At 35.0% G+C, this 25,803-nt stretch overlaps 1 protein-coding gene across 1 annotated transcript in view; it reads right to left on the bottom strand.

Moving 5' to 3' along the window:
* Positions 1–25,122, bottom strand: part of LOC124638709 (sialin) — a 54,783-nt gene extending 29,661 nt beyond the window's left edge. Inside the window, exons 1-5 of the mRNA XM_047175741.1 lie at positions 24,903–25,122; positions 20,923–20,991; positions 10,491–10,660; positions 9,542–9,675; positions 7,727–7,929 (exon numbers count right to left, since the gene is read on the bottom strand). Of these exons, the coding sequence (XP_047031697.1) occupies positions 7,727–7,929; positions 9,542–9,675; positions 10,491–10,660; positions 20,923–20,962 (547 nt within the window). The 5' untranslated portion in view covers positions 20,963–20,991; positions 24,903–25,122. The remainder of the gene's footprint in view (positions 1–7,726; positions 7,930–9,541; positions 9,676–10,490; positions 10,661–20,922; positions 20,992–24,902) is intronic.
* Positions 25,123–25,803: the final 681 nt, after the last annotated feature.

Below are 25,803 nucleotides of genomic sequence, written 5' to 3'. Positions count from 1 at the left end.
TGTTTCTGCAGGATTTTCTTAATCTATAATAATTCAAGTTGGCGTGAAACAAATTAATGTATATTTGTAAAATTGAATTATAAATGAAAAGTATGATATACAAACGCTGTAATAGCATGAACAGTGTGTAATTTTACTAACTTGACTCTCGAATAGTTAATATGTGTAAGTTTATACCTTAATATGTTATTTTCTATTTTACAATTGTAATTTCATAGACATCCATCTGACGCGGGTGTCAAAATCCCTCTGATTTGCTATTTTGGGCTATGCAAAGTCTGCAGTGCATTTCAGTGTGGCAAGCTTTTTGTTCGGAACGTTCTATCTAGTACGTAGTACATATATTATATCGATGGTTCTAATGTAACGTGGCAACCAAACAACGTAGAAAGAAAACTAAATAAACATCGTTTTTCCCCTACTATTACATAATATCTAATTTCTTTTGAGTAACACAGATTAAAAAAAAATGTCTGCGTTCAGAATGACGAATCATGAACTTGGCAATGGTCCCAAGTAGGTCAGGCCGCGTTGCCAACCGCGCCTCTAATATATGACGTATACATTGTGAGTGCACTTACGACTTTATTCCATCTATTTGAATTATTACACTAGTCATTTTCCCGCAGTTTCACCAGTGAGAACCGATAGACGAACCTGGATAAAAAGTAGCCTATAAAATCATTTTTTCAAAAGTATTTTTTTCAAATTAGGCTGCAAAACAGCACTTTTCGAATGTCAGAAATTTAAAAAAGGCAGCCCCCAAAACGCCCACCCTTCAACACTACAGCCTTCCTCGACGAATGAGCTATCTAATGCTGAATTTTTCAAATCGGCCCAGTAGTTCCTGAGATTCCTACCTACGCCTGACATTGAACAACAAACTCTTCAGCTTTATAATATTAGTCTAAATTGGCATTATTTAATAGTACATCATTGAATGGTTAATCGAAAAGGTTAATCTGCACTTGTTAATCCAGGGTTAAGTGACCATGACCATCCTCTATAAACGTATCGATAACATTACGATTTATCTCGATTTCCTTGCGTAGACCGAAGCTTGAAAGTTTCAATGTCTAATATTAGAATACTGGATAGTCTGGAACGATCTGGAAGGGATCGCGATATAATCTGATCGTCAGCTGTTTATGCTGGTATTCTAGAACGATATCGAATTGTGGATAAGCGTTACTATTTCAGGTATCAGATGGTTTCAATTCAATGGTGGAGCACTTAGAATGCTTGTTTGTTCCATAGCATGGTCTATCTATACTCATATTTATAATAAAGACAAAACATATTTGTGTTTGTTTCTACCCTAAAGGCTCCGAAGCTACTAAACCGTTTTTAAAACTTTCATATTCATATTATTTATTTGCATTTCACAATGTATAAAGTAGGTACTTCTTTTACTGTTGAAAAACTACTCTTTTCCCGAGTAAGGTACAGCTATATTTTATCCCGGTACGAGCAGGCGTTTTCACAGGACACGGGTGACACCGCGGGAAAACAGTTCATATGTTTTTATCAAACCTATTAAGAGTCTAGATAGCTGGTGATGTCAACAGGAGACAGACTCCAACAAATTAGACAAATGACAGGCGAATGAGATAATGTTTTGTTTTGTCCAAGTAATGAATCTGATGAAGAACATTATATTTATGGTATGGCCATGCTAATTGACCTCACTTGAGCTTAGAACAGAGAGGGGCTTATTTGGTAGCTTGTAGGTAACTTGTGTTTAGAGGTTTGTGCATAGAAAGATACTAAGATAAATGAAATAGGAGGAAGTTAATATATTTATAATGCAAATCAAAGAGTAAACTTAGGGAGCATAAACTCATATATTTGATTGTGGTTACGTGTACACTTCCATACATCTTCGTACTTATCCAGCGCCCGATCAAACTGTCGTCGGACTAAAAACTGTGCGACTTAAACTTTTTAGGACCATTTTAATCAAAATATAAGCGTCCGTTTGTCATAAAACAACTGTTTAGTTTGAAAAGGGAATGTCAAAATTCATACTAAACAATTGTTTTAAGAAAACTGACGTTTATGTTGTCGATATACGTACTCGGGTCTTTTTTTTTTTACGACGTCAAAAATCATCAAATGACCCCTCCCACTGTGGGTTAGCAGCGGTGAGGGAGTGTCAGACTCTTACTGACTAAAAACCGTTGTGTTCCGTCATAGGCCTTTTATGTACCAGGGCCGCGGTATCTCTTTCGAACAACCCGCAGCCCCGGCAGGCCTTGGCCCTGCTGGGCCCCGCTGAACGTACTCGGGTCTTAAACAAATATGGGTACCTATTGTTTGTGCAAAATTAAAACGTCACGCCTAAATGTTTAAACCTAAGTGTGAACACAAAAATAGTGCCTACCTAAGTGACGTTTCAATCTGCGTAAAACGCGAATTAATTTATGAACATTATTGTACAAACAATAAAGTATTGCTAGGTACATAGTAACTAGACAGTGGACGGTAGGAAAGTTCCTAGCGTATAAGAGGTCAACGCATCACTGACGTATGTGCTTGATCTAGTTTAAAGTGTACGGTTAAACAGTTTTGTCTGGAGTTCTGTTTTTCTTTAGTTTTGATTTCTATATTAGCAGTCAGTTTAGTTTTATGGATGTATGTGCCAAAATGGTATTAACTCTAATTTGAGGTCAGTCCAGGTCTTCAGGATTTTTTTCATTCGATAAAAAATAAGGCTTGCATAATTTGTCTTATTTTAGGGTGCAATACATTTTTTTTTCATTATTAAATGCATTAAAATTACTTACATTTAATTTTATGGATACTTTAAGTTATAAGGTAAAGCTTATTCAAATTTCAAATTCAAATTCAAATCTTTATTTGCGTTCCATATGTAATACAGGTGGTATTTTTATAAAGTTTAAACAATATATTTGAAACAATATGGACCCGGTAGGGCACAGCATAAAGAGGTAGGAGAGGTTTGCAGTACTTATAATTATTACCTAGTTTAGTTTTATTAAATCTATACTTATTACTAAATAAAAATAAAACTGAAATATATTTACATGTTATATTCTTATCTTGTGTGTGTGTGTGTGTGTGTGTGTGTGCGCTTATATATAATATATTTACATATAATATATTTACATGTTATATTCTTATCTTGTGTGTGTGTGTGTGCTTAATTTCTTCTCTAATTGTATAGTCTCACGGATTCAATATTTCAGCGATAAACGGAGATAATCTCTAGAAAGTTCTATGGGCACCAATAAACTGAATAGGTTTCATACATTTCGCCACCGCGTAGCTGTCAATAAAACGAAAACCACTTACATAGACGTAGTGGTTTGACTGTCCATAAAATAATAGACGAATAACGACTGGTTGAACATCGCCTAACATCGTCATATAATACATATTTACTGTCGGGGATTGACTTGTCATGTAATTGATTTTGTATAGATAGGCACTTACTGTTGTCTAATGATTAACAAGTTGATTAACAATTAAGGTTTGTTTAAGTAAAAGAATCCATGATACACCCTATTATGACCACAAAGTTGTTCTACCAAATTCATCTCAGGCCTTTTCCAAAACTACATATGTTGGGTTCGGCTTACAGTCTAACCGGATGCAGCTGAGTACCAGTGCTTTACAAGGAGCGACTGCCCTCCCCAACCCAGTTACCCGGGCAACCAGACACCAAATTCTACTATAACATAATTTCCAATAGCAACCCTTGTTTGAATATCCAAAGTTCAAGGCACACGGTGTTAATAAAACATATACAAAGTAAGTAATTATTCGCAACGGTATGGTTTTCCTCCGAAATACCTAGACCCAGTTGATAAAGGACGTTTTGAAGGGCGATGTATCGTGACTAAAGTTCGGCCATTCAGAGAATGCGTTCCTGACACGTCGCGATTGAACTGACGACGTAATAACATTCATTGATTATTGATATAATAATGTTGTTTTAATGCTCCTCAATTGTTAAAACGGTAAACAACCAGCAAAAATATTTTTATCGTAACTGCAACGCCATTGCAAAGTTACGTCGTCAGTTCAATCGCGACGTGTCAGGAACGCATTCTCTGAATGGCCGAACTATAGATTGGAAAATTGACAAGTGCAAGACGACTTGTATGCCAGAGGTTCCGTATCGAAAAATCTATGTTTTTTATAAAAGTAAGACCGTAACCGCTGTCTGTATTCGTGACGGTGACTTAAAAATAGCTGAACTGATTTTTATGAGGGTTTCACTAACAGCTAATAGGGATTAATGAGGAAGATTAAATTTTTTTGCCATCATCAGTTTTGCCATCTTATGTAGAAAATACAGTTTATGTCCGGAAACAAATGTAGTGGATCGATAGTATTATGTGAAACGATTTCCGAAATATTAGTAAACACATAATAGCAATGACAGCTGCGTAAGGCTTATTGGTTAAAAAATTTTGCACACCGAGAATATATACGGAACCCTAAAGTAAAGATACGACCGGATACGGACCAGATACCACAAAAGGTTATTGATCAATGCAATAATTAAACCGCAAATCGGATTCTTGGCAGTAGTACTTGGGCTTGTTTTGGAAAAAATCTATGACGTCGTAAACAAAAAATAAACATGATTTAATATGTTATTTTTTTTTTTTTTAATAAAGCCTTACCGCAGACTTGAGGGTCCGCGCTTTTATTTACATTTTTTTTTATTTAATTATAATTTTTTGCCGTCTTGGCCTCACAAACTTATGTCTAGTCTTAAGACTATGTGAGTCCACCGCGTATTTACGTTTTTATTTTAATATTTATATATATATGTATACAGAATTTTTTTTTATTACTTACACAATACTTAACACTATATTCATGGACTTTGGCAACTTAGTTAAACACGATTTTGGGACAGGAACGGATTGGGGATTGGTCTCATTTCCCGCTAGCGACTAGGGACTTTGCGAGTGCTAGTATTAATATGTTATTGACAGTGTTTAAAATGAGCTGAAAAACAGGAAAAGATAGCAGAAAACTAAAGTATCGGCTATGGTTTCAGAACTTTCGCGAAATCTAGATAACAACCATAACTTTAAGTAAGTATTCTTATCAATTTCTATTGCTAGGTAAACTTATACCTATCGATAACACTAACATTCAATACAAAAGCAGCTAGTAAAACTGTAAATCCCACATTGAACCTATTGCAAAAATAATTAGAATAGGATTTTTTGCAAAATGACCTCTAAAGTAAGGATTTAAGGTCCACTTTAACTGCATTTGTGGCTGGTTGAACTTATGGCCCGGTATCGAACAATGCACGTAGTGGACCGATTCCATTTCATTCATTAATCAGTAACAAACGAGGTTCACCATATTTTCTTGCGAGAAATAATAGAAAACTTTTTTGTAAAAAAAAATTTACCGACTTCAAAACCTTTCCCTAATTTTAACAAACACTGTGCTGAAAACCGTACCGTAACCCTGCAGTAATCGCACACAAATATACGGGTGAAACTGAGAACCCCCTTTTTTGGAAGTCGGTATAAATTAAAATATAAAAATAACACAAACAATTAATATTTAAAAATGTAATTTAATTACTAATATGTATATTAAATAAATAAATTAAAAAAAAAAACAACGTTTCTGTGATTTTTTAAGCACGACTTGCGAGAACGTTCTTAAAAAGTTTTCTTTGTAAACTTTCAATGAATGGAAACCGCAATAGTGTCTGTCAGTCTAAAATTAGATTCGCAAAGTGTGTCGCGTATTATTTTCACTTTTATTTTACAGTTGCGCACTAAGCGTTTTTATTCGTACTGTTAGAAAAAGTCGTGTGACCATCTTTTCTAGTTACGCTCGGACAAGTATTTTTTTTGTCATCGAATTTTCTTTTGTGCTAGTATGTCTATGTAAATATGAATTTAATTTACATTTAAATAATGAATAGTTTTTGTAAATAAAAGTATTATTTATATGTACATAATTATTGTGCTTATTTAACAAAAGTTAAGTTCTACCTGTGACCGTATTTTTGTTCCTAAGAAACAAAAATAAAAAATCTTATCTCACTTGACCATTTTCTGATTAAATTCCTCAGTAATCAATAACTTAGACATAAATTGCGTTTCAACCTCTGCCCTGAACCATACAATCCTCCATATTATTGCAAACTATATTTTTGATTGCATTACTCCATTCATGCGTAATAGCAATCGCTGATAATCAAGTTAAAGGAAGCTCTTGTCAAATCAAGTAAACAAGATAACATATTATAGTTAACCGACAGTTATTTGATTTATCTTTAAAGATACGATACGACCCATATTTTAGATTATTTAGATTCATGAACGTCGTTTGCAATGTAAAGTCTAATAATTTTAATGACGTCATGAATATTCAGTGTATTGATTGATGAACTAATAATACCGACAAATGCTAGTTGTAAATATGCATCTAATATGTAATTATTTATATTCAAAGCAAAAACTGAATCTGCAGTTGTCATTTGAATATCTTTGGCGGTTGTAGCTGTTACCAGTCTTACCAAAGGGTTTCCTGGATAACTGGGTTAAGGAGGTCAGATAAGCAGTCGCTCCTTGTAAAACACTGGACTTGACTGGAAGCCGACCATAACATAGTTGGGAAAAGGCTAGGCAGATGAGGACTTATTTATATTCGAATTAAAAACTGAACGGTCTAAGTTTTTAAGCTAGGTATTAAAATAAATGTTTCCTCTCAAGCACTAATGTTCACAATAAACAGTATATTACTGTTAATGTTACGTAGTCTCAATGTTCCGCGTAACGATTCTGTGATTATTTTATTTATACTCACACAAGGAAATGCATTAACTACATGTATTGTTACCAAGGTTACGTTAACCATGCATACATTAACAGATAAAAGTAATTGCGGTTTTGATCAGAATCTAAGTCACGCTGGTACAATTTTTGTATTTCTGCAAAATATTAAATTAATTCTAAAAATGTTATATTACAAAGGATTTATTCATAATTTTTCCCACATTAAATCTTACAGATAAATCTCAGTATGAATAATGAGTGTTAGGAACGGATGCTATGTGGGTACGGCTCATCAAAGGACAATGTCATCTTAATTGGATTCTAGAATAGACTGCGCCGCACATTCCTAACCTTGCCTACAATCATAGTCGCCATAACCACCACGTGACCACACGTCCCGTACTAAAATAATACTAAGCCGCGACGCGCTTCTCAGAACTGGTTAACTGCAGCATGGCAACGGTTGCGCAAGGTTAAATCGCGCGGTCAGCATATAACGTCCAATCAGAAGCCGCCAATGCTCTGACGTCAGCGACCACGCCTGCGCGCGCCTCCGAGCCGCCATATTGTCGCTTTCAAATACACGCATCACTGCAAAATGTTTGCGCAGCGACACGGAGCGATAAGAATTCGAGCCCTCTTTACGTGTATGATATTGTGTGTAATTTGTGACATCGATATCTTACAAGCGTCAGATGACGGAGGAAAACGGAGGCCGGTCAAGGCAGACTAGTAGCTCGATGTAACACACATTTATGGCGCCCTCTGAACTCCACAATTTGCGAATGTCGTCCATTTGAATTGTTTGTATGATTGCAACTGGCGCTAATTGTATCTTGTTTATGAGTCCATTACTCACGCAAGACGTTTAAACCAATTATAGTTTCTTGGAACTCGTCATTTCCATTATTGAACATATTTAATTTGTTTACACTTACCCATCATATTAGACATGAATTTCGATCTGTCCATTGGTGGAATCCATTTGGATGCCATGGGGAGGATAGCTGGCCATGTCGCTCCTAGGAGGAATCCTAGCAAGACTCTAACGGCTACTATCCATCCAAAGCCGATGGCTGCGGAGCCAGGAGTGAGTAGGGTAAGGATACTGGCTAGCAGAGTACTGTAGCCGAACACCCGCCTGGCAACCAAACAAAAAAAAAACTGTTAAGACAGCTGATATATCATTATAAGCTGAAACATGAAGACTCATCAATATTTTAAATTCAAATAACAATAATTATGCATTCAATGCTTTTATGGCTACAATAAAAACTGCGTGTCGACATGACAGGCAATTCAATACGAGGCACGTCAAAAATTCGCCGCCCGCATCGACGTCTCAAAAACTGACACGCAAACATTTCACGAATGAACACACAATACTCAGTTACACGATAACGTACATAAATCGCGGCGCATGCCCGCATGCGTTCGAGTACGTTCCGCGTGAATCATTTCCTGTCATCTCCTTTTTTCAGCCATTGTGTGCTACCAGCAATTCTCTAACTTCTTTATTTCTTCTCATTCAAGGCAATTTTCAGAATTGAAAGTCTCAACAATTCGTAAACAAAACAACTGCAACGCTGGGATAACGACTCCAATCAAAATAAAATAGCCAAAAAACTTGTTAAACTTGATTTCAGCGTCCTCAATATCGTGTTATTCACACAATTAGTCACAAACCGGTTGCGTACGCCTGATAGAGCCGACGAGCGCAGGCGCACCGGTGGAATTAATTCAATAAGCAATACTCTTAATTGCATCAGTTGGTAATAATCCTGTTTTCTTTGCCAAAGCTCAAAACGGGTTGAGGATTTTAAGTGCATCAAAAAGGGGACACTGTTTCCACCAATTACTGGTACAAAGTATGCTGAACGTCATTGAGAAATCATTGCTGACTGACATAATAACTAAATTGTTGGTAATATAATGGCTTCGTGTCCAGTTTCTATTATGAGTGATTACCATAGTTCAAACTGGCAAGGACCAAAAGTTTCAGGCCAATCAACTTCGTTGACTCCTCCTGACCCTTTTATTGAAAGCTTCTAGAAAGTTCGACGCTAATTTATTCGGACGCACAAATTACAGAGATGCGTACATTCGTAATTTAAAATGAAATAACACCCTTTGCGCCGTTCGTTTGATTGCATCACGAAAAAACACTATCGTCGAATGTAAATTATTGAGCCAAATCAAATTTCGGAACCGGTCTTCCCCAAGGAGAATTGCTTGGTCAACAATATTTCAAATACGAGCTGCAAAAATGAATGATGATAATCTTCTTGGTGCAACGTACGGTCGCCGCCCTCTGCAATGCGAGACTTTTTTTTCTACGTCCTCGCGACAGTATACATGGTGTTGCCAACAATGAATGGCATAGTATTGCAAAAAAAGATTGTTTACCATTCAGAGGCCAAGTTTTTGTTGCGATCTGACACAAAAGCATCTATTATTTGTAAATTGGACGGCATTCTGCCGGGAATGAGCTTGGGATTGGCTGCGAAAATGCAGTTACCATTGCCAAATGCTTATTATAATTCAGTCTGGAATACAAACAGTCGCCATGTTGCATGAAAAACGTGCCTTTCTCACGAGACCGTTATTTTTAGGACTAGACGTAATAAAATAGTGATTAGCACGTGTTGTTATAGTTTTACGGACATTTTATGGTCCCAGGGCTGTTCATAACTGCGATAGACTCAGTATAATCTGGTAGCTGATTTTAAGGGGGTAATGGTTTTGGTTCTTACCTGGCACCAATGATTTCTGCTAATCTGCCGCCCGGTAGTTCTGTGAGCACGTAACCCCAGAAGAAGCAGCCAAGCAAGTGGTTCTTCTGCTTCGTGTCCCAGTGGTAACGAGTTTGTTCAATGTGTTCTGGGTGCTGGAAGAGAAGAATTGGTTATCATCTCGTTCTCTAGGGATCCTACGGTTACGCCTACTCCTAGGAGGAATTGCTTCATAAAAGCACCTCGTTTCTTACGAAGGTTCAAGAAATCCCTAAACCAAAATGTATTCCCGACAGATAACAAGAAAAATAGATCAGTCTGATTTACAATATTCATGAGGAGTCACTATAATTTGTTTAAAAACGAACAATAGCATGATCCCTCTTTCTATAAATAAACTACATTACAGTTTTTAACTTGTGGTTAAAACAGAGGAAGTGACTATCAGTTTTGCGGTAACCGGGAATAACCCGTCGCCCCGACTGTTGTTTCAACTTCTTATGGCTTTAATTCCATTAACGAACAACAAAACGCTATAACTAAAAAGAAATAAAAAGCAAAGACTGTAATCAAAAACCCATGTCATTGTTTTCTGAGAAACTCACGGATGTGAGATAATCGACCACGAGTAAGTTGAGTATCAATTTAATTGTCTAATCATGGTTTTATTGCACTGATAGATAGACATCTCACGAATATTTATGGAATATCCAATGTTCTTTCTGTGAAAAACAAAATTGGTGGAACACGTCTTTTGTTTAGGTCTCAACACTGAGTGCCAAATCAATTAAAAATAATTCCTAATTACACATAAAAAACTACTCTAACAGTCAAGATTTTACGGGATATGGAGTTCAATAAAACCTTGAGGATATTACTGTGAGACGCCATCAAATATTATAGACCACAGATACCATAGCGGGTACACGAAGAAGTAACCGTAGAAGTAGTCTAAAGTAGTAAATCTCACCTCAGTGACGTTATGAGGTCCGTGGGTGATGTTCATGGCAGCAGTGAGGTTGTCGTTGTCATCGTAAATCATTTCCACAATGGCAATCGTGAGGTTCACTCGGAGGGCGTAGTTCAACATGAAGCCCAGGAGGACCATTATATTCAACACTTGGACGCATGTTAGACAACCTGGAACAAAGGCAAAAATAATTATATAAAAAAGCTACATTTATAAGAGAAAGTCGTGTTATTTGCACTATTTATAACTCAAGAATGGCTGAACCGTTTAAGCTTAAAATTAGAGGGGGCTTCGACCCGGCAGAAGGACATAGGTCACCATCTGGCTACGGGAAGCCCTAACCCCGGGAAGGAATGGGGGGCATGGATTAAAACTTTTTAACAAGAATATTAAATAACACAAATAAATACATTAAGGAACCATCTATGAGAAATAGACCTCAATGCCCTAAAATTACAAGAGACAGCAAAACGACGGTAGTCAAGACCTTTGATCTGCAGTTTGATGGCTCCATTAATATAATAACTCCTAAACATAAATAAACTTCATACATGACAATTATTTCAAAATTGAAAGCTCGACTGGATCACAGAGTAGGCAATAGAATAACTTTAATACCCACTTTCTAGTACACACTGAAGGTTTTACGACGATATTAAACAAATGAATCATTATTCCTGTTGTTCAGCTAATTACCCTTTTGTAATATTATTTACTTGTTCTTGTTAATGCGGGTTAGTAAATTACGATTGACAGTTTGTGTAGTTTTACTGTACGTTTAAATTATTATTAGTTTCATTCCATTTAGGAAATTATACCTTTATTTAGGTATCTGGTTATCTACCTAAAATTCTCAAGTTCTCAACGCCCTATCTCGATGATTTCGATGTACTTATATGGCACCAATGTCAACATTCTATCACTTGTAAGCAATTCAACAGATAGAATATTGAGAATGGCCGTTAGTAAACTTTAGGTGTCTGTAAGATAGTGACTAGATCTTTATCTAAGACAGAATTAACTGCATTAACATAGTAAACCTATTTGTTATTAGCGCAGCATGAATCACTATGACTAACGCTGACCTAGTTGGGTTAAGTCACACAATTTATGATGTTTTCGACAAAAACGGGAAAAAACATTATTATAATATTTTAACTAATTGAAATTGAACTGAACGCTAATCATTTACCTAATATTATTTTCGTTGTTTTTTTTTTATGTGTAAAAACGCGTATATCAGGACTTGTCTCATTTTTTATTTAATTTCATGGTTATCCTACATCATTATGGTTACTACATGGTTAGACATGAGAGTTTTTGGGTATTTACAGAAGTTTTTTGATTGTTTTAGCCCATTAATAATTATTACACACTTTACCAGCAGTTGAAATAAATAAAATTATGATTCATCTTATGAACTTACACGAGTTGCATTGCTTTTATGAAATATCAGTAGCATTATTCTTTAGTTTTTTTACGAAGTCAGCTATAATAAACTATGTGTCAAGCAATAAATATGATCGCTGTGGGATTTGTTATTTTTAGAACAATGCATAGCTAGGCTTAGTGACTCATTTTAGTGATATGAATAATATAAACCTATAAGAGAATCACATGATTTTGTTAGGTCAGAAATGTGGTTAACCGCCGGGATTTGTTACTAAACTTTACTTAAAATACATTTAAGTATATCTAGAATTTCCTTATTTGTTGCCTTTTTATTTTGGAGCCAGATTTAGGAATGACGGATACTGTTTTTACAAGGTAAATCAAATAATTGGCGTACGTTCGAATTCAAATTTTGACCAATAAAGACAAAAAAAATTGGGTTGTAGGTCCAACCATTTTAGCTTAGAGACGACTTTTAAGTTGATCTATACTAATATAGAAACTTCTTTCACTGTGAGGAAAATACATTATCCCCGGGTGACAGAAGCTATATCTATCCGGGTACAGGAAGAAGTTATTCCGAAACGCAGGTAAAACCATGGGAAACCAGCTAGTTTTAAATAAGAATACACGCTATTCCTACTCACACCTTGTTTACATTCGCAAAACAACCGAACCATATGTTTCGGCCGTTAATCTGCCATTGGCACGGTAAAAACCGATAAACGGTAATCTAAATACCGAATTCGGTATATAGTCAAGGTTAATGCATCAGACCAACCCACTTGCGAACCGGTCTAAGAATTACCATACATTCATGAATATTGTCCACATTACGCAACGATAGACGAACGAATTTTAATATCTGACACAAGGACGTTATCGGTTTTTTTTTGTTTTTAATCTGTGGGTTTTATTTTAGGGATTAACGGTAGTTACCAGTTTTTTACATTGTTTACATAGTTATACCGGTTTTTTAGATACATAGCATATTTTGTTTTTTTTTTTATGAAAGTCCAGCTTCATTTTAAATTACGATTTTGTTTTTCCAGGTTTCAAAGCTGTGAAGTAACAGATCTATTTTCACTCAGAGAAGAAATGTGACGTAGTTTTGTTTTCTTGTGTCAGACAGACAGAGAAATTATCTTGAGAAACACGACGCTACAAGATGTGAGTGAAAAAATCTTGGCAACGGCAACGTGCGAAAACCATGTGCGCATAAAACTATAATTAGACCTATTACGAAATCTGCGAATTACTCAAAACTTTTACTGTTGAAATAACATGGAATAAAATAAAAGTTTTTCTGGTGGGATATCATCAAATGACCTCACCCGCTGTGGGTGCAGCGTGAGGGAGTTTCAGACTGATTGACTAAAACCCACCATGTTCCTTCTTGAGCTCTTTATGTACCAGGATACCTTAACTCTTTCGAACAATCCTGCAGCCCTGGTAGAATAATATAAGCCTTATTACTTCTACGTCAATACAAAGCTTATTGATTGATTCTCTCATAAATAACTACAGAATATTATCTCCATAATATTATTATTGATTGATGATATAGCATAGCTTTTCCACGTGATACATAACCTCACTTTCTTCCTACATTAGAGTAACAACACTTTCACTAATTCGCAATAATCCTACTAGATGTGTCTTTTAATCATTCATGTAACAGATTTGGGCATAGATTATAAAATGTTGTTTGCCAAATTAAGCCTGTAGCCTGCAGGTACAATACAGGCGGTAAAAAGACGATTGGCGCCAAAACCAAATAGGGACGATCACGAAATCTAAAATAACGTATGTTTTTTGCAACATACGGTTTAGGTATGTGTTCAAGTACATTGGTTGTTTAGGGTAAGATTTAGCTTCACCGCGGTTTAGAAGACAAATCTTGAAAATATCGTAGCTTCAGTTTAATCTGTCCGTGACTTTGCTTAGGCCTTGTCTAGATGACTGTTTAGTCTTAAAACTAAGTAGTACTCTATTTAAATAGCAAAAAGTATCCGGTTCATACCAGTATAAACAATGCCACTTCATCGCTGTTCAGTTATTTCCAAACTCGTCATAATTATGTACTACAAGTTAACATTGGCTTTGAATACAATCAATGTAAAGAATGTATGCTACCTAAAATTAGGCTGTGATCGCAAAATTGACAATGATAGAACTACGAGTATGTCACAATACTGCAAAGAGCTCTAGAAGTAATATGGTGGGTTTTAGTCCGTAAAGAGTCTTACACTCCCTCACGCAGCACTCACAGAGGTGACATTTGATAACCAATAGAATAATTACGCATGTCACAACATAGATTTCCACCGCTTTCCTTCGGTTTACCTCAAAAGCTAGAGTGTTTTATAAAGAAGATTCCTGTTTAAAATCTACACCACCGCAAAGCCAGAGCGGAGTGCTAATTTGAATCATATGTACAGTCAAATCTGCTCAAGTAATATTAGCGCAAGCGGGAGTCAAACTTGTTAAACCACGTGTACATTGTAATATGCACAATATGCAAATGTGTGGCATTCAGTCGAGTCCACCTGCTGGATCATGACCCTGGTGAGTCAGCGTAAACAGACTCGATTCTATCGATACAGTATCGATGCACATGTTTTATTTATCAGTTATTCGATTTGAATAGTGCTTGAAATATTGATAGTGTTATAATTGTGTTAGATATCTTTTATGCACGTGACATTAAAATGACAATATCGTTACTGTCTTTATTGAGGAAATACATACGACGAAAAATAATGACGACACTTTTTCGGTAAAACAGTAATTATGGTCACACTTGTCTGCATAGGGAAACGCCATAGATTACATAAGCGCACAAGATTGAATGTTTATCAAGAATTCCGGATAAAATCAAACCGAATATAACGTTCCTACATTAAATAACAAACAAAAACCGATACTCATGCTACGTATGTATGTAATGAAACTAATTAACGAATTGGGACATGCATTATGCTCGTATCTAGGTGTAAGTGGGTACCTCAGTAATATTCCTAAATTTCGTAAATCTATTTTCTAGGAAACGGTCTAGCTAGGCAGCGACCAGTACTTTTCCGAATGGAGGAAACTAGGCATAACTTTTAAATAAGTAAACATAAAAGCATGATAGATCGGTATCTAACAACATGGCATATGACGTCACAATAGTGATGTAACTTATCGTGACTTCGTCAATTCCGAATATTGACATTACCGGTTTTTTCAAACGTTAAGTATTTACCGTTACAAACAAGCTATTATCAAATTGTTCGTAATTACGTAGTTAGTTTTAAAATTGACATTTGAATCGAAATTGTCTGTCATTGTTCGGCTGACGCAGTGTCAATGCACTTCAGAACTGTGTCAGTTAATGTTGGGAAAAACCATGCAGTATGGAGGGAAGAGTTCCGTATAAAGTTCAAATTATTATTTAAATAGTCTTTTTCAACTGTTTTTAACATTTACAGTGTTTGAATAGAGCTCAGATGATCATACTTAATGCGGCAGAAAGTCTCAGATCTCCGTTGCACCCATCGGCTACGGAACTCCAAAATGTCATGCACTTGTTGACTTTTCTTCACAAAATATAATAAAAACCGGTTTATTGACATATGTCAGATCTAGGGTACCGAAATGTTGGGTCAATACAGTACCGGTAATAAACCGGTCACAAGTAAATAGTGGGTATGCTAATCCGTTACAACTGTTTTTAAATAATGTGGAACATAATTTAGCATAACTTGTTTATGATATTGAATGCTGAAAATATGAAACCGGTTAAAGAAACTTTTAATAGGAAATACTTAACTGAAAGAAAACTGCAATTTTCGTATTGTCTAAAGTAAAGTGGCGTATCAAGCATTATTTCTATAATGAATGATTTGAAACTAAAAAATATTAAACAGTTTACGTAATATCATATTATAGTAGTCTTGTCTTGTCTAAAAATATTTGACGGAAATAGGTGCAAATTATGGGTTGCGGGTTTACAAGAAAACTGTGAGCCAGGGACACAGAGATTTAAAAGGAACATAGATAGGTTTAGAGTCTAACACCGCCGTACCACAGTGGGAAGGTATTTAAATACAATTAATGAGAAGAGAAGAAAAAAAAATATTTTAAACAAACAATTAGAGGACACATTTTCACAACACGGCCTGTAATCAAGTACTTAAACCTTATCGAATACATATAAAATGAAAACATAAGAAGTGTGCCATGGCCGATGCGCGAAATAAAAGCTTAAATAATATGACATTTTCGAAAATAGCAATGCGCCTACGCACGTGGCGTAAAACTTATTTTGTTGCAGACGCGTGTAAATTGTCTATTGAATACTAGACTTGTGGATTTTTTCGAGGTTAGATTGCTAATTTAGGTACCTAACATATTATAAAAAAAAAAATGTAGTTAGTAATTCGTGTTGTTACTAAGGGTGATAAGGATAATTTATAATTTATTGTATGTGCCGACATTATAAATTATGAATAAGAACATACCAGTAAAATGTTTACTATATACGGTACCTACATACATATTGCTTTATGTTAGAACCTATCAAACCTAAGACGCAAGCCATAACTTTGCATAGTCGTAAACAAATTAATTGTGAATGCAATTTTGTAATCACGATCAACATTGACGACTCAACATTGACGTCAAGATTACCAAAATCAAGTTTTGTGGGATTTTGAAAATTTTCGACCATTTTGAACAGGAATGACCATGTAATTACGCATGCTTTTTATCTAGGCTCTGTTTTGTAAAGAAAAATATGGTATCCGGGTTCGATGGCTACAATTTACAGTATGACCCAGTAGATACGGTCCTCAACTTAAACATAGTAGACCGTTGCTTGTATGAAGGTATATTTATAGATCTTAATGACTACGATCGATCTAAGATAATTTCGATTCTAAGAAGAGTAATGGCTGAAAACTAGTTCGTCACGACTTGGGGTGAATAATCATGGGATAATTTAAAAAGATGTTATTTAAATACCTATGTCAAATGATTTGAAAAATACTCAAGGACAATAGCTTTCTAATATCAAAAGAATTTTTGGAATCACTCCAACAATTTCTGAGATTATCCTTGAAAACAAAATTACAAGAGTCTACGTACCAAATACTTAACTATCAACGCCGCATAAAAAAAAACATGAATCTATGATCATATTCTAGGAAAACAGAGATAACCTTTTTAGTCTGAAAAAAGGCGATACCATACAATTAGCCACGGCAAGTTTATCTTTGGTTTTTAACTGGAACCAGAGACACGATTTTTCATGTCGCGATTCGTGACTAATGGCGGTTTCTAATTTACCTGCGTCACTAGCTAAGATCGCATCTGTAGTTACCCTATCTATAATCTACATCATACTTTTAAATTGTTTATTTTCGCTATTTTACAGAAAAGATATGACAGAGCAAAATAAGTAAATAAAAAACCGGCCAAGTGCGAGTCGGACTCGTGCACGAAGGGTTCCGTAAATTACAGTTAAATCAACCTATCTCAAAAACTATAAGAGATACTTTGATCAAACCAAAAATCGTTGAAAGAGTTAATTAGCATGCATCACCTCTATTTTTTTTAGAATTTTATACCCCGTAGTTATAAAAATAGAGGGGGGGGGACATACTTTTTACGACTTTGAGAGCTGATATCTCAAAAACCGTTCACTTTAAGAAAAATGTTTTTTAGAAAACTTTATATCATTTTAAAAGACCTTTCCATTGATACCCCACACGGGTATGTACATCGAAAAAAAAAATTTCATCCCTCAGTTACATGTATGGGGGGCCCCACCCACAAATCTTTTTTTTAGTATTTAGTGTCATATTTTTGTAGCGGTTCATACAACACATATTCCCATCAAATTTCATCACTGTAGTACTTATAGTTTCCGAGTAAATCGGCTGTGACAGACGGACAGACGGACAGACGGACAGACGGACATGACGAAACTATAAGGGTTCCGTTTTTGCCATTTTGGCTACGGAACCCTAAAAACACTCGCATTTAGGTTTTCGAAAATGAACCATTGTATAATAATGTTGCTAGGTACATTTTTAGAAACTCCCTTAAAAACTCCCATAATTTTGTATGCAAATTTTTTTAGATAGAAGATAACATACACAATTAATAAATCGATGATCAGTCTAATCACATAGAAAATAATTTGATGAATAGTTAGTCCGACTCTTTGGAAAGTTTTAACGAAAGTGAATGATGTTTAGTTTCACGCAACGTGTAATTATCTCAATGCGGTCGGGTAAGGATAAATATACGCGGTTATTTATGCGTATTTTGTCCCGCGACAGTCCCGAACATTTGGTCACACATACACAACAGTCATTATTTTTTTGTCAATCGAAAAAACATTTTTCAATACAGGTAGTCTATTTTTTAGATTATTATTGAATGATCTATTTTAATTAGATTGCAATTCAGAGAATGTAGCCAAGCCTCCAAATCGAAAAACCTTCACACTTCCTTGTTTTTTATTGTGAAGCAAAACATAGGAAATGGTGAAGGGTGGGCGTTTGGGGGCCTGTCTTATACGTATGAAAACAGCAAATTTATCAGCCTAAGGCTCATTTACAGCGATAACATTAACTTCAGTTTACTTTGAAAATTAAACGAGAAAATTGTTAATAAGCAATTGTTTTGAGAAAACTGATGTGTATGTTGTCGGTGAACTTCGGCCTAATTTGAACATACGATTTTGAGATTGGAAAAAAAACTAAGACAAGTTATTTTTTAGATTTAAACGAAAATTCTTCAAACACCTTCTAACAGTGGATTTACCAGCAATGCTATACCGTTATCCACTTCACATGAGCACTGCAATTAGCCAGCCGCCATTAGCATGCACTCCGCTTACCGTTCTGCACACATAATCGTAGCTCATAGTTCAAATGCGCAGACGCAGAACACGACAACTTACGGACAACCTTCGCCACAATGTGAGATATATTTCTAACTTGAAATGTAGTAAAAATATGCTCAATAAATAAAGGAACTAGTTAATGAAAAGTGCCACAATCGTATCGTTTCACAGCGAAGAAGTAGAACCTAAATATCTTTCTCTTTTTGCTCTGTTTGCTAGTTACAAAAATATACTAAAAGAAAATGCGATATTGGCATAAACCATGGTAACAGATGCCAAGAGCTTTTGCGTTTTAACTGTTTTTTGGAGAAAAATAACATCACAAATGATGTTATTTTATTATTCTTATATACTATTCATATTTACAACTAATTGAAAGACATGTCTCATTCTTGAACACATTGGAATTTTTCATTCAAAACCTTAAGTCATCTGCAGTTAATTTTTGAAGATATCCATCAAATACGATTTATATCCCGTAGTCTAATCTCCAAGAACTCATTAGGGTCTTCATTTGTATGTCAAGGTGAAAGATTTGCGTCATATTTCCGGTTTTCATACATGCTTATTAGCACTGACAGCTCAAAAACCGTTATTTGATTGAGACGCTGTGTCCCCAAAATTTTAATTTAATAACTGATTTACTTTCCTAATCACGCGTTATCATCGGCATAGTTATGCTCAATGTAGATCATGTTTTTTCCACCTTCATTGTACCAAATTGAAAATCGTTTTAATGTAAACCAGCGCATTTGGGAGTTGCAAAAAATACATTGACTGATCAGTCAAGTATAGCTTAGCTTTTTTCAATCAGCAGTTACAAAGTTTGCATATTGTACTTTAAAACCTCTTTCGAGTAATTAAAAGTGTCACATACACAGAAAGTCTCGGAATCATTTATTTTCATGTATGCCTTTAAATCAGAAATTAAAACAAAACATTGTTGGTCATCTGTGGCGAGTTAAGACTACGTGGAATATAATATAAAGCTTTAATAGTTAAGAAATATTTCCCATAGTTAAAATTCTTGCAAAACTATTCGCACATGTCCGCAATCGGCGCGTGCTTACGCATCGAATTTTCAACTATGTGTGAATGAGTTGTCCTCATTCTTCTTAAAGTGTGGTTACTGTAGTTCCTAAGCATTCATGAAGTATGACATAACTACCTTACCGAATAGATCTTGGTATTTCAATGGCTATCAAGAAAAATCAGACAAAATTATCTTGATGACAGTAACTAGAAAATAATTGGGTGTTAAAAGTCCAAAAAACAATTTCCTACAAACGCAATAATTAGTAGAACGTTTTTCTTGCATACCTTTAAATTACTGAGGTATGCTAACCTTGTAATCGCTATTAGATTCAGGTTTCGTGATTGTCACAGTTATGTAATTACCACTTTTTCTAATTTTTATTTAATTATAAGTGGCGTTTTATCTAGAATTGCTAGCATTTTACCATTTTAATTGTAACCTAAAATAAAAGTTACTTGTTTCTGATATTTTTATAATGCTAGAATTATGAATCTCATCTTCTCAGCCAAAAGTGGTAATGTTAAAAAAATATTACGAAATAGGTTTTTCGTAGTCTTTCTACATTAGAGAACGACGAGCGCTATAAAATGTTCAATGTAACGATATTTCAGTGTTTAATCATCGAAAGAGCCTATTACATTTATTGATAAAATTGACACGCAATCGAGACGGATCGATAACTTATCGTTTCAACGTCTAGACGACATCGCAGACGAACAAAGAATGAAAATAAAAATTACACGCTCGAAATGTTACGGAAATCCGGAAATACTGATGCTGACATGGAACAGTTTCGCGCGTTTATTTTTAAAATGGCGTCGTGCCAAATTCAAAATGCGAAGCTTCAACTTCTACGTCACAGACGTAGTCCCGCCATGTAATGTTGCCAACTGTTTGTGGGATTACCACTTCTTTAATAGGATTATGTCCGGAGAATAGCTTTTTTATTGCTATTGTTAAAATAGTGTATATCATGAATAAACCCGGGGTATCTGACATCACACTGTATTATGACACATGACAAAGGAACATTATGAGTTTTTTTAACATATCAATATAAAGGTTGAAAAAAATATTTAAACGCAAGTGTCAAGTCAGGCCCTTACCTGTAAAGTTTCTTGGAAATGACTTCTCTGTTTTGGCCATGGTGCGCGCCTTTGGAATGACTTAAAGATCTGCAAAAAGAGAAATAAAAGCCATTTCAATTTAGGAGCCATTATAACTGCTGTCAAAAACCTATCCTCTCCCTTTGCTGTCCACTACCTCGCGATAACTAATAACTACTTAATTAAAAATTGCTTGTCACAAATACATAATGCAATCAGGCTTACAGTATTAATAAAAAACTGCCATAGTAACCTCAATACAAACATAACGAATATTCCATTTGACACTGACATGTTAAATTAAATTCGCAAACAGTATTTTCCGCTACGTACGTGCAGATTTTTTGCGGACATCATTAATGGATTATCTCCGCTCCTTTTACACTCCAATGAAATCGACATGTAGGCTGAGGCAGAGAAAGTTAAATAAACTATATCTAATTAAAATAGACTTGAGATTTACTGTGTAAAACCGCTCAGCATTTGCATAGCTACAACATTTTTAAACATTCAATAGGTACTTGCCGAGTTGTGCTAATACTGCTAATGAACGGATGACGTTGCATTTGGAAGGAAAGTGTGTAAAGATACTCGAACCCAGAAGTGTCAAGACACAAGAACATTGTGAATATATTTACCATGACACATTTACAAAGGTGTTAGCAAATATTCGTAAGCATTCTTTCTCTGATCCTGATTATGCAAATGTTGTGTTAAATTCATGAATTTGATTCAAGAAGAATTACAAGTAAATTAAGAGTTTTATAGTGTACTTCTGAAGATTTTTTGAATGCCAAGCAGAAAATTAATGGGGTGCACTTGTACATGAAAGAACAGCAGGAATGCTTACTTGAACAAAGATGCATTATACATATGATTGTAATAGTAGTTTCCTAGCTAGATAGTTATGTAAATTACAAAGCTGGCGTCATTGAGTCACCCATCATAGACGATGGCATTACCACTAAGCGGCCTTAAATAAGGATTCAAATGCATTGACACGCCATAAACTTACAGGTTACACTGAAAGTAACTTGTTACTGTATAATGGGTATTAAAGTGGTCGGTTAACAGAAATGTTATTGCTACCCTGGCATCAAATTAAACATGTTACAAGTAATAAAATTCACCGTTAAACGTCAGGTTAGCGACGATTGCCTGGCGCCAACCATGACGGAGAGAGTCGACGCCTTTTACGGTCGGCTGGCGAAAAAATACCTTCCGCTGATTACCATCGGCATTGCAAATCGACACTTACAAGATGACCAACATACATCTTTTAAGATGAAGGGTCATTAGTTTTTTTGAACAAGGTTGATGAACTAAACGTAACGAGAGTTTGTGATGCTAAATGTTTATGCGTTTACGTTTTATTGCCGTGATCTTTGTTAATTGGCTATATAATATTATGTTGTAATTACGAAGCGATAGTTGTTTTTATTACATCGATGTGCAACATTATTACAGATTCAGTGTCAAGGGTTTTTATGGTACCCTCATCTTACTACAGGAAAAAATCATTAGATCACTGCGACTTCAATGGTACAAGTGATTTTTAGACAATTTTGTTGCTGAGAAGCATCTATCAGTATTTATTATAGTATACGATATTTAATTTTATTATTACCACTATATATGGAACTTGGATTAAAAAATACGTTACATTTACTGCAACAGGTTCTCGACCACACATTAAGTACGGAGAAAAATGCAAGCCTAGATTACGTTGCCAAGAACCCTGAGTAGCATAGCCTTAAATAATTTATGAATAAGTTAAGTTTTTTTTGCTTGACTAAAGGGTCATAGAACTGTATCGTAAAATTGCAGCTACATGAATTATTCACAGTTTTTTGCTATCCTGGAGCATGAACCGCAGACGACTGAAACTAACGTGAAACTAATTCGCGAAAATCTATTTTGATACGCAACGTTCAAGGTCGATACAAACGCGGTTGTGATTGTAGCCCTACTGAGTCTAATCGATCCCTATTATAATATCGAATGACAGTTACGATTGAGTTTTATGCATAGTTGTTCTAATAACACCTGCAACGTTAAACGAAACATCGGCTCTACAGATTTTGTAATTAATTTTCAAATTACAAAGTCCATAATAGTTTGTTCATACGTATTATTAATTTAGTTTGGTATTTGCCAACTACCTACATAAAATCAAGACTATTTATTGTAAATACAGAGTAGCTTACAAACTTTTTGCATACTTATCGTCTATTGTCAGGGCGGTAAAAAAAAATAAACAAATCGCTTCTTATCTCTGGTAAGCCACTTCCTTATGTCCTTCCGCATTTGTTTTCTTTCCGCTCTTATGTCGTTTGATTTAGACACGACATTGAGTGCGAAGGCGCAAGCGCAGTAACAATTCATTTCGCTTTGATGTCAGCTGCATGTGTGAAGGTTAAAAGCCCTGCGTATAATTAATAGTTTTCTTAGCAGAATGAATAATTATTTGCATTAATCAATCAGTACCTACTACAGTGCAGTTTTTGTACTAAAACATTTTTTTTACTTTATGAAGTAGGTTTTTAAAATGACTGCAGAAAACAAACTGAGAGTTTTAATTCAAATCAAACTTTAGATTTATTTTCCTTCTAGCAACACACACAATTACGTTATTTTTACTATAGGAAAAGAACGGCAATAAAAGCAATTGTTTGACACATTTCATTATTTATAATTAAATGCACGTCCACATATGGAACCGAACAATGTCTCAATAACAAATGCTTATTTTAATCGAATGCAAATCATAAATTGTTACTATGACATGTCAGCCCCCTAGAATGCAAATAAAGAAGTTTAGAATCGAGTATGCTTCCTAGAATAATACTTAAATTAATGGGAATGGAAACAGTTGTTGATAAAAGGAAAATTTACGCCATTTAATAAGTACCTATAAAATAAATCATAAATCATAGACAATATGACGTAAGTATACCTAGATAGATCGTGTGACACGACATAGACTCTATGAAGAAATATATATGTAATAGAATATAAGATACATAATAGAAACATTCGCTGCCAAACATAAATTAACTATGGTATGATAAATAAAATAACCTGTGAAATGTCCCTACCTACCTTATTTACCCAAAAAACTCCCTAAATTTTTCCCGTTTTTTAAGGCTGGCCACCTTTCCATAGGCAAAATTGTTGAATGGTTGGTCATCGACCCCTGCTTTATGAATGACTATGACAGCCGGTTGAGTTTCAGTTTTCTAACCAAAAAAAAATTAATCAACAACAATGTGAACGAATGTAGATAGGTACAAATAAAAAAGCTTCATTTGCATGTTTTACGATTTTTGCAAATGGGTCATCTTAGAGGCGCTTTTTTTGCCAGTATACCTACCTACTTAGGTACTCATTATAAAAAACCAAACGCGAGTAGCTTGCATTCCCAGAATTTTATGATCTTTTGACTAAGAATTCTTTTGAATACCTATCAAAAGAATATCAATAGCTGGCTTCACTTACTTTACTTTTTATTTTAAGGTATAATATAACATGAACACATTAGCAGTAGACTTTGATTGTCACTTGTTTTTGTACCTACACACGACTTATTTATTTTCTTACAAAACGGGCTGCATGAAGAAAGCTACAACGTTGTTTTCTGCATCGATCGAGAAATAACGTGAAATTTTAACAACAATGCACCATGGGTATAAAATAACCTCTCTTTTTATATCCTATTCATGTTTCACCCCTAATAATGCGGTTGTAAAGAATTGCAGCATAAAGTACGCATTGTAACGTGTCCTACACAATAATTTTGTAACAATATGCCGTTTGTCGTGTAGCTGCACCGCTCAGCTAGCAAACAGCTGTTCGACCACTCGCCCAGAAACATAAAACGACTACTTCGTATTCCTCGCTTCATCGAAATACAGTAAAAGCCTTAATTTAAACAGGAGAGTGGACAGTTACATAAAAGAAATTAACAATTTGATACTCACCGTCTTATTTTTAAACACTAAAATAAATAGAGGTTAATACACACTTGACGTAAAATCAACACACTTATTAAAGATTACACTACGTCCTTAAATAACTTTAAATATATTTAGGGCTATTTTAATTTATGAAAATCAGTTTTAAATAAACTATGACACGAATTTAAGAGTCGAGGAAGACGCACACCCAACACCGGCAAGCGCAGAAACCCGACTGACGCGACCTCACGCGGCGCGCGCTCAAAAATAAAATATGTTTAGGGAACGTTCCGTTTCATAATGCTTTCATTCATTCGCAAGAAAGATAATTATTTATCCGTGATTTATTACCCTATTTTGTAATACACAGTTCAATGCAATGTACACATAATATAAATTAATTGCATAAATTGTAATCTCTCAACCGTACACTATTAATTCGTACGCTTGTTATGTTTCGTCAATGTGGCATGATGATTCAATAATTCCCAGGAAATTAAATAGACATAGTTGGATAAAGTGTAGATAGTAAGTATACTTTTCAAGATAAAAATAGAAAAAAATAAGATTTAACGCTGCAATTTATTCTTGGCCTGCAATTTTTTATCTACGCTTAAAAATAAAGTCCGCGGAGAAATTAACGAGTTGGCGCCGTCTCGACGCCAATGCGTGGCGGCGCGGGAGGAATTCTTATTGGTTGTTTCAAGACGGGCCTCCGTATTGCAAACGATGCATTTTTACTGCGCGAATTAGGTTTGTAATTACATAAAAATATCCATGAAATAATTGAAGAAAAATGGTAACACTTCATCGTAGTCTATGGTACGAGTATGGCGATAGAATCGAATAAAAAATAAAATTAGGGGTAGTTAGAACTTACTTTAATTCTTCTTACCCTCATATTTATGAATATTTCGAATTTTCT

Source organism: Helicoverpa zea, chromosome 18, assembly GCF_022581195.2.
Source record: "Helicoverpa zea isolate HzStark_Cry1AcR chromosome 18, ilHelZeax1.1, whole genome shotgun sequence".
NCBI lineage: Eukaryota > Metazoa > Arthropoda > Insecta > Lepidoptera > Noctuidae > Helicoverpa > Helicoverpa zea.
Note: the sequence above shows the minus strand (reverse complement) of the source record. Positions and strands in the feature narration are given on the sequence as shown.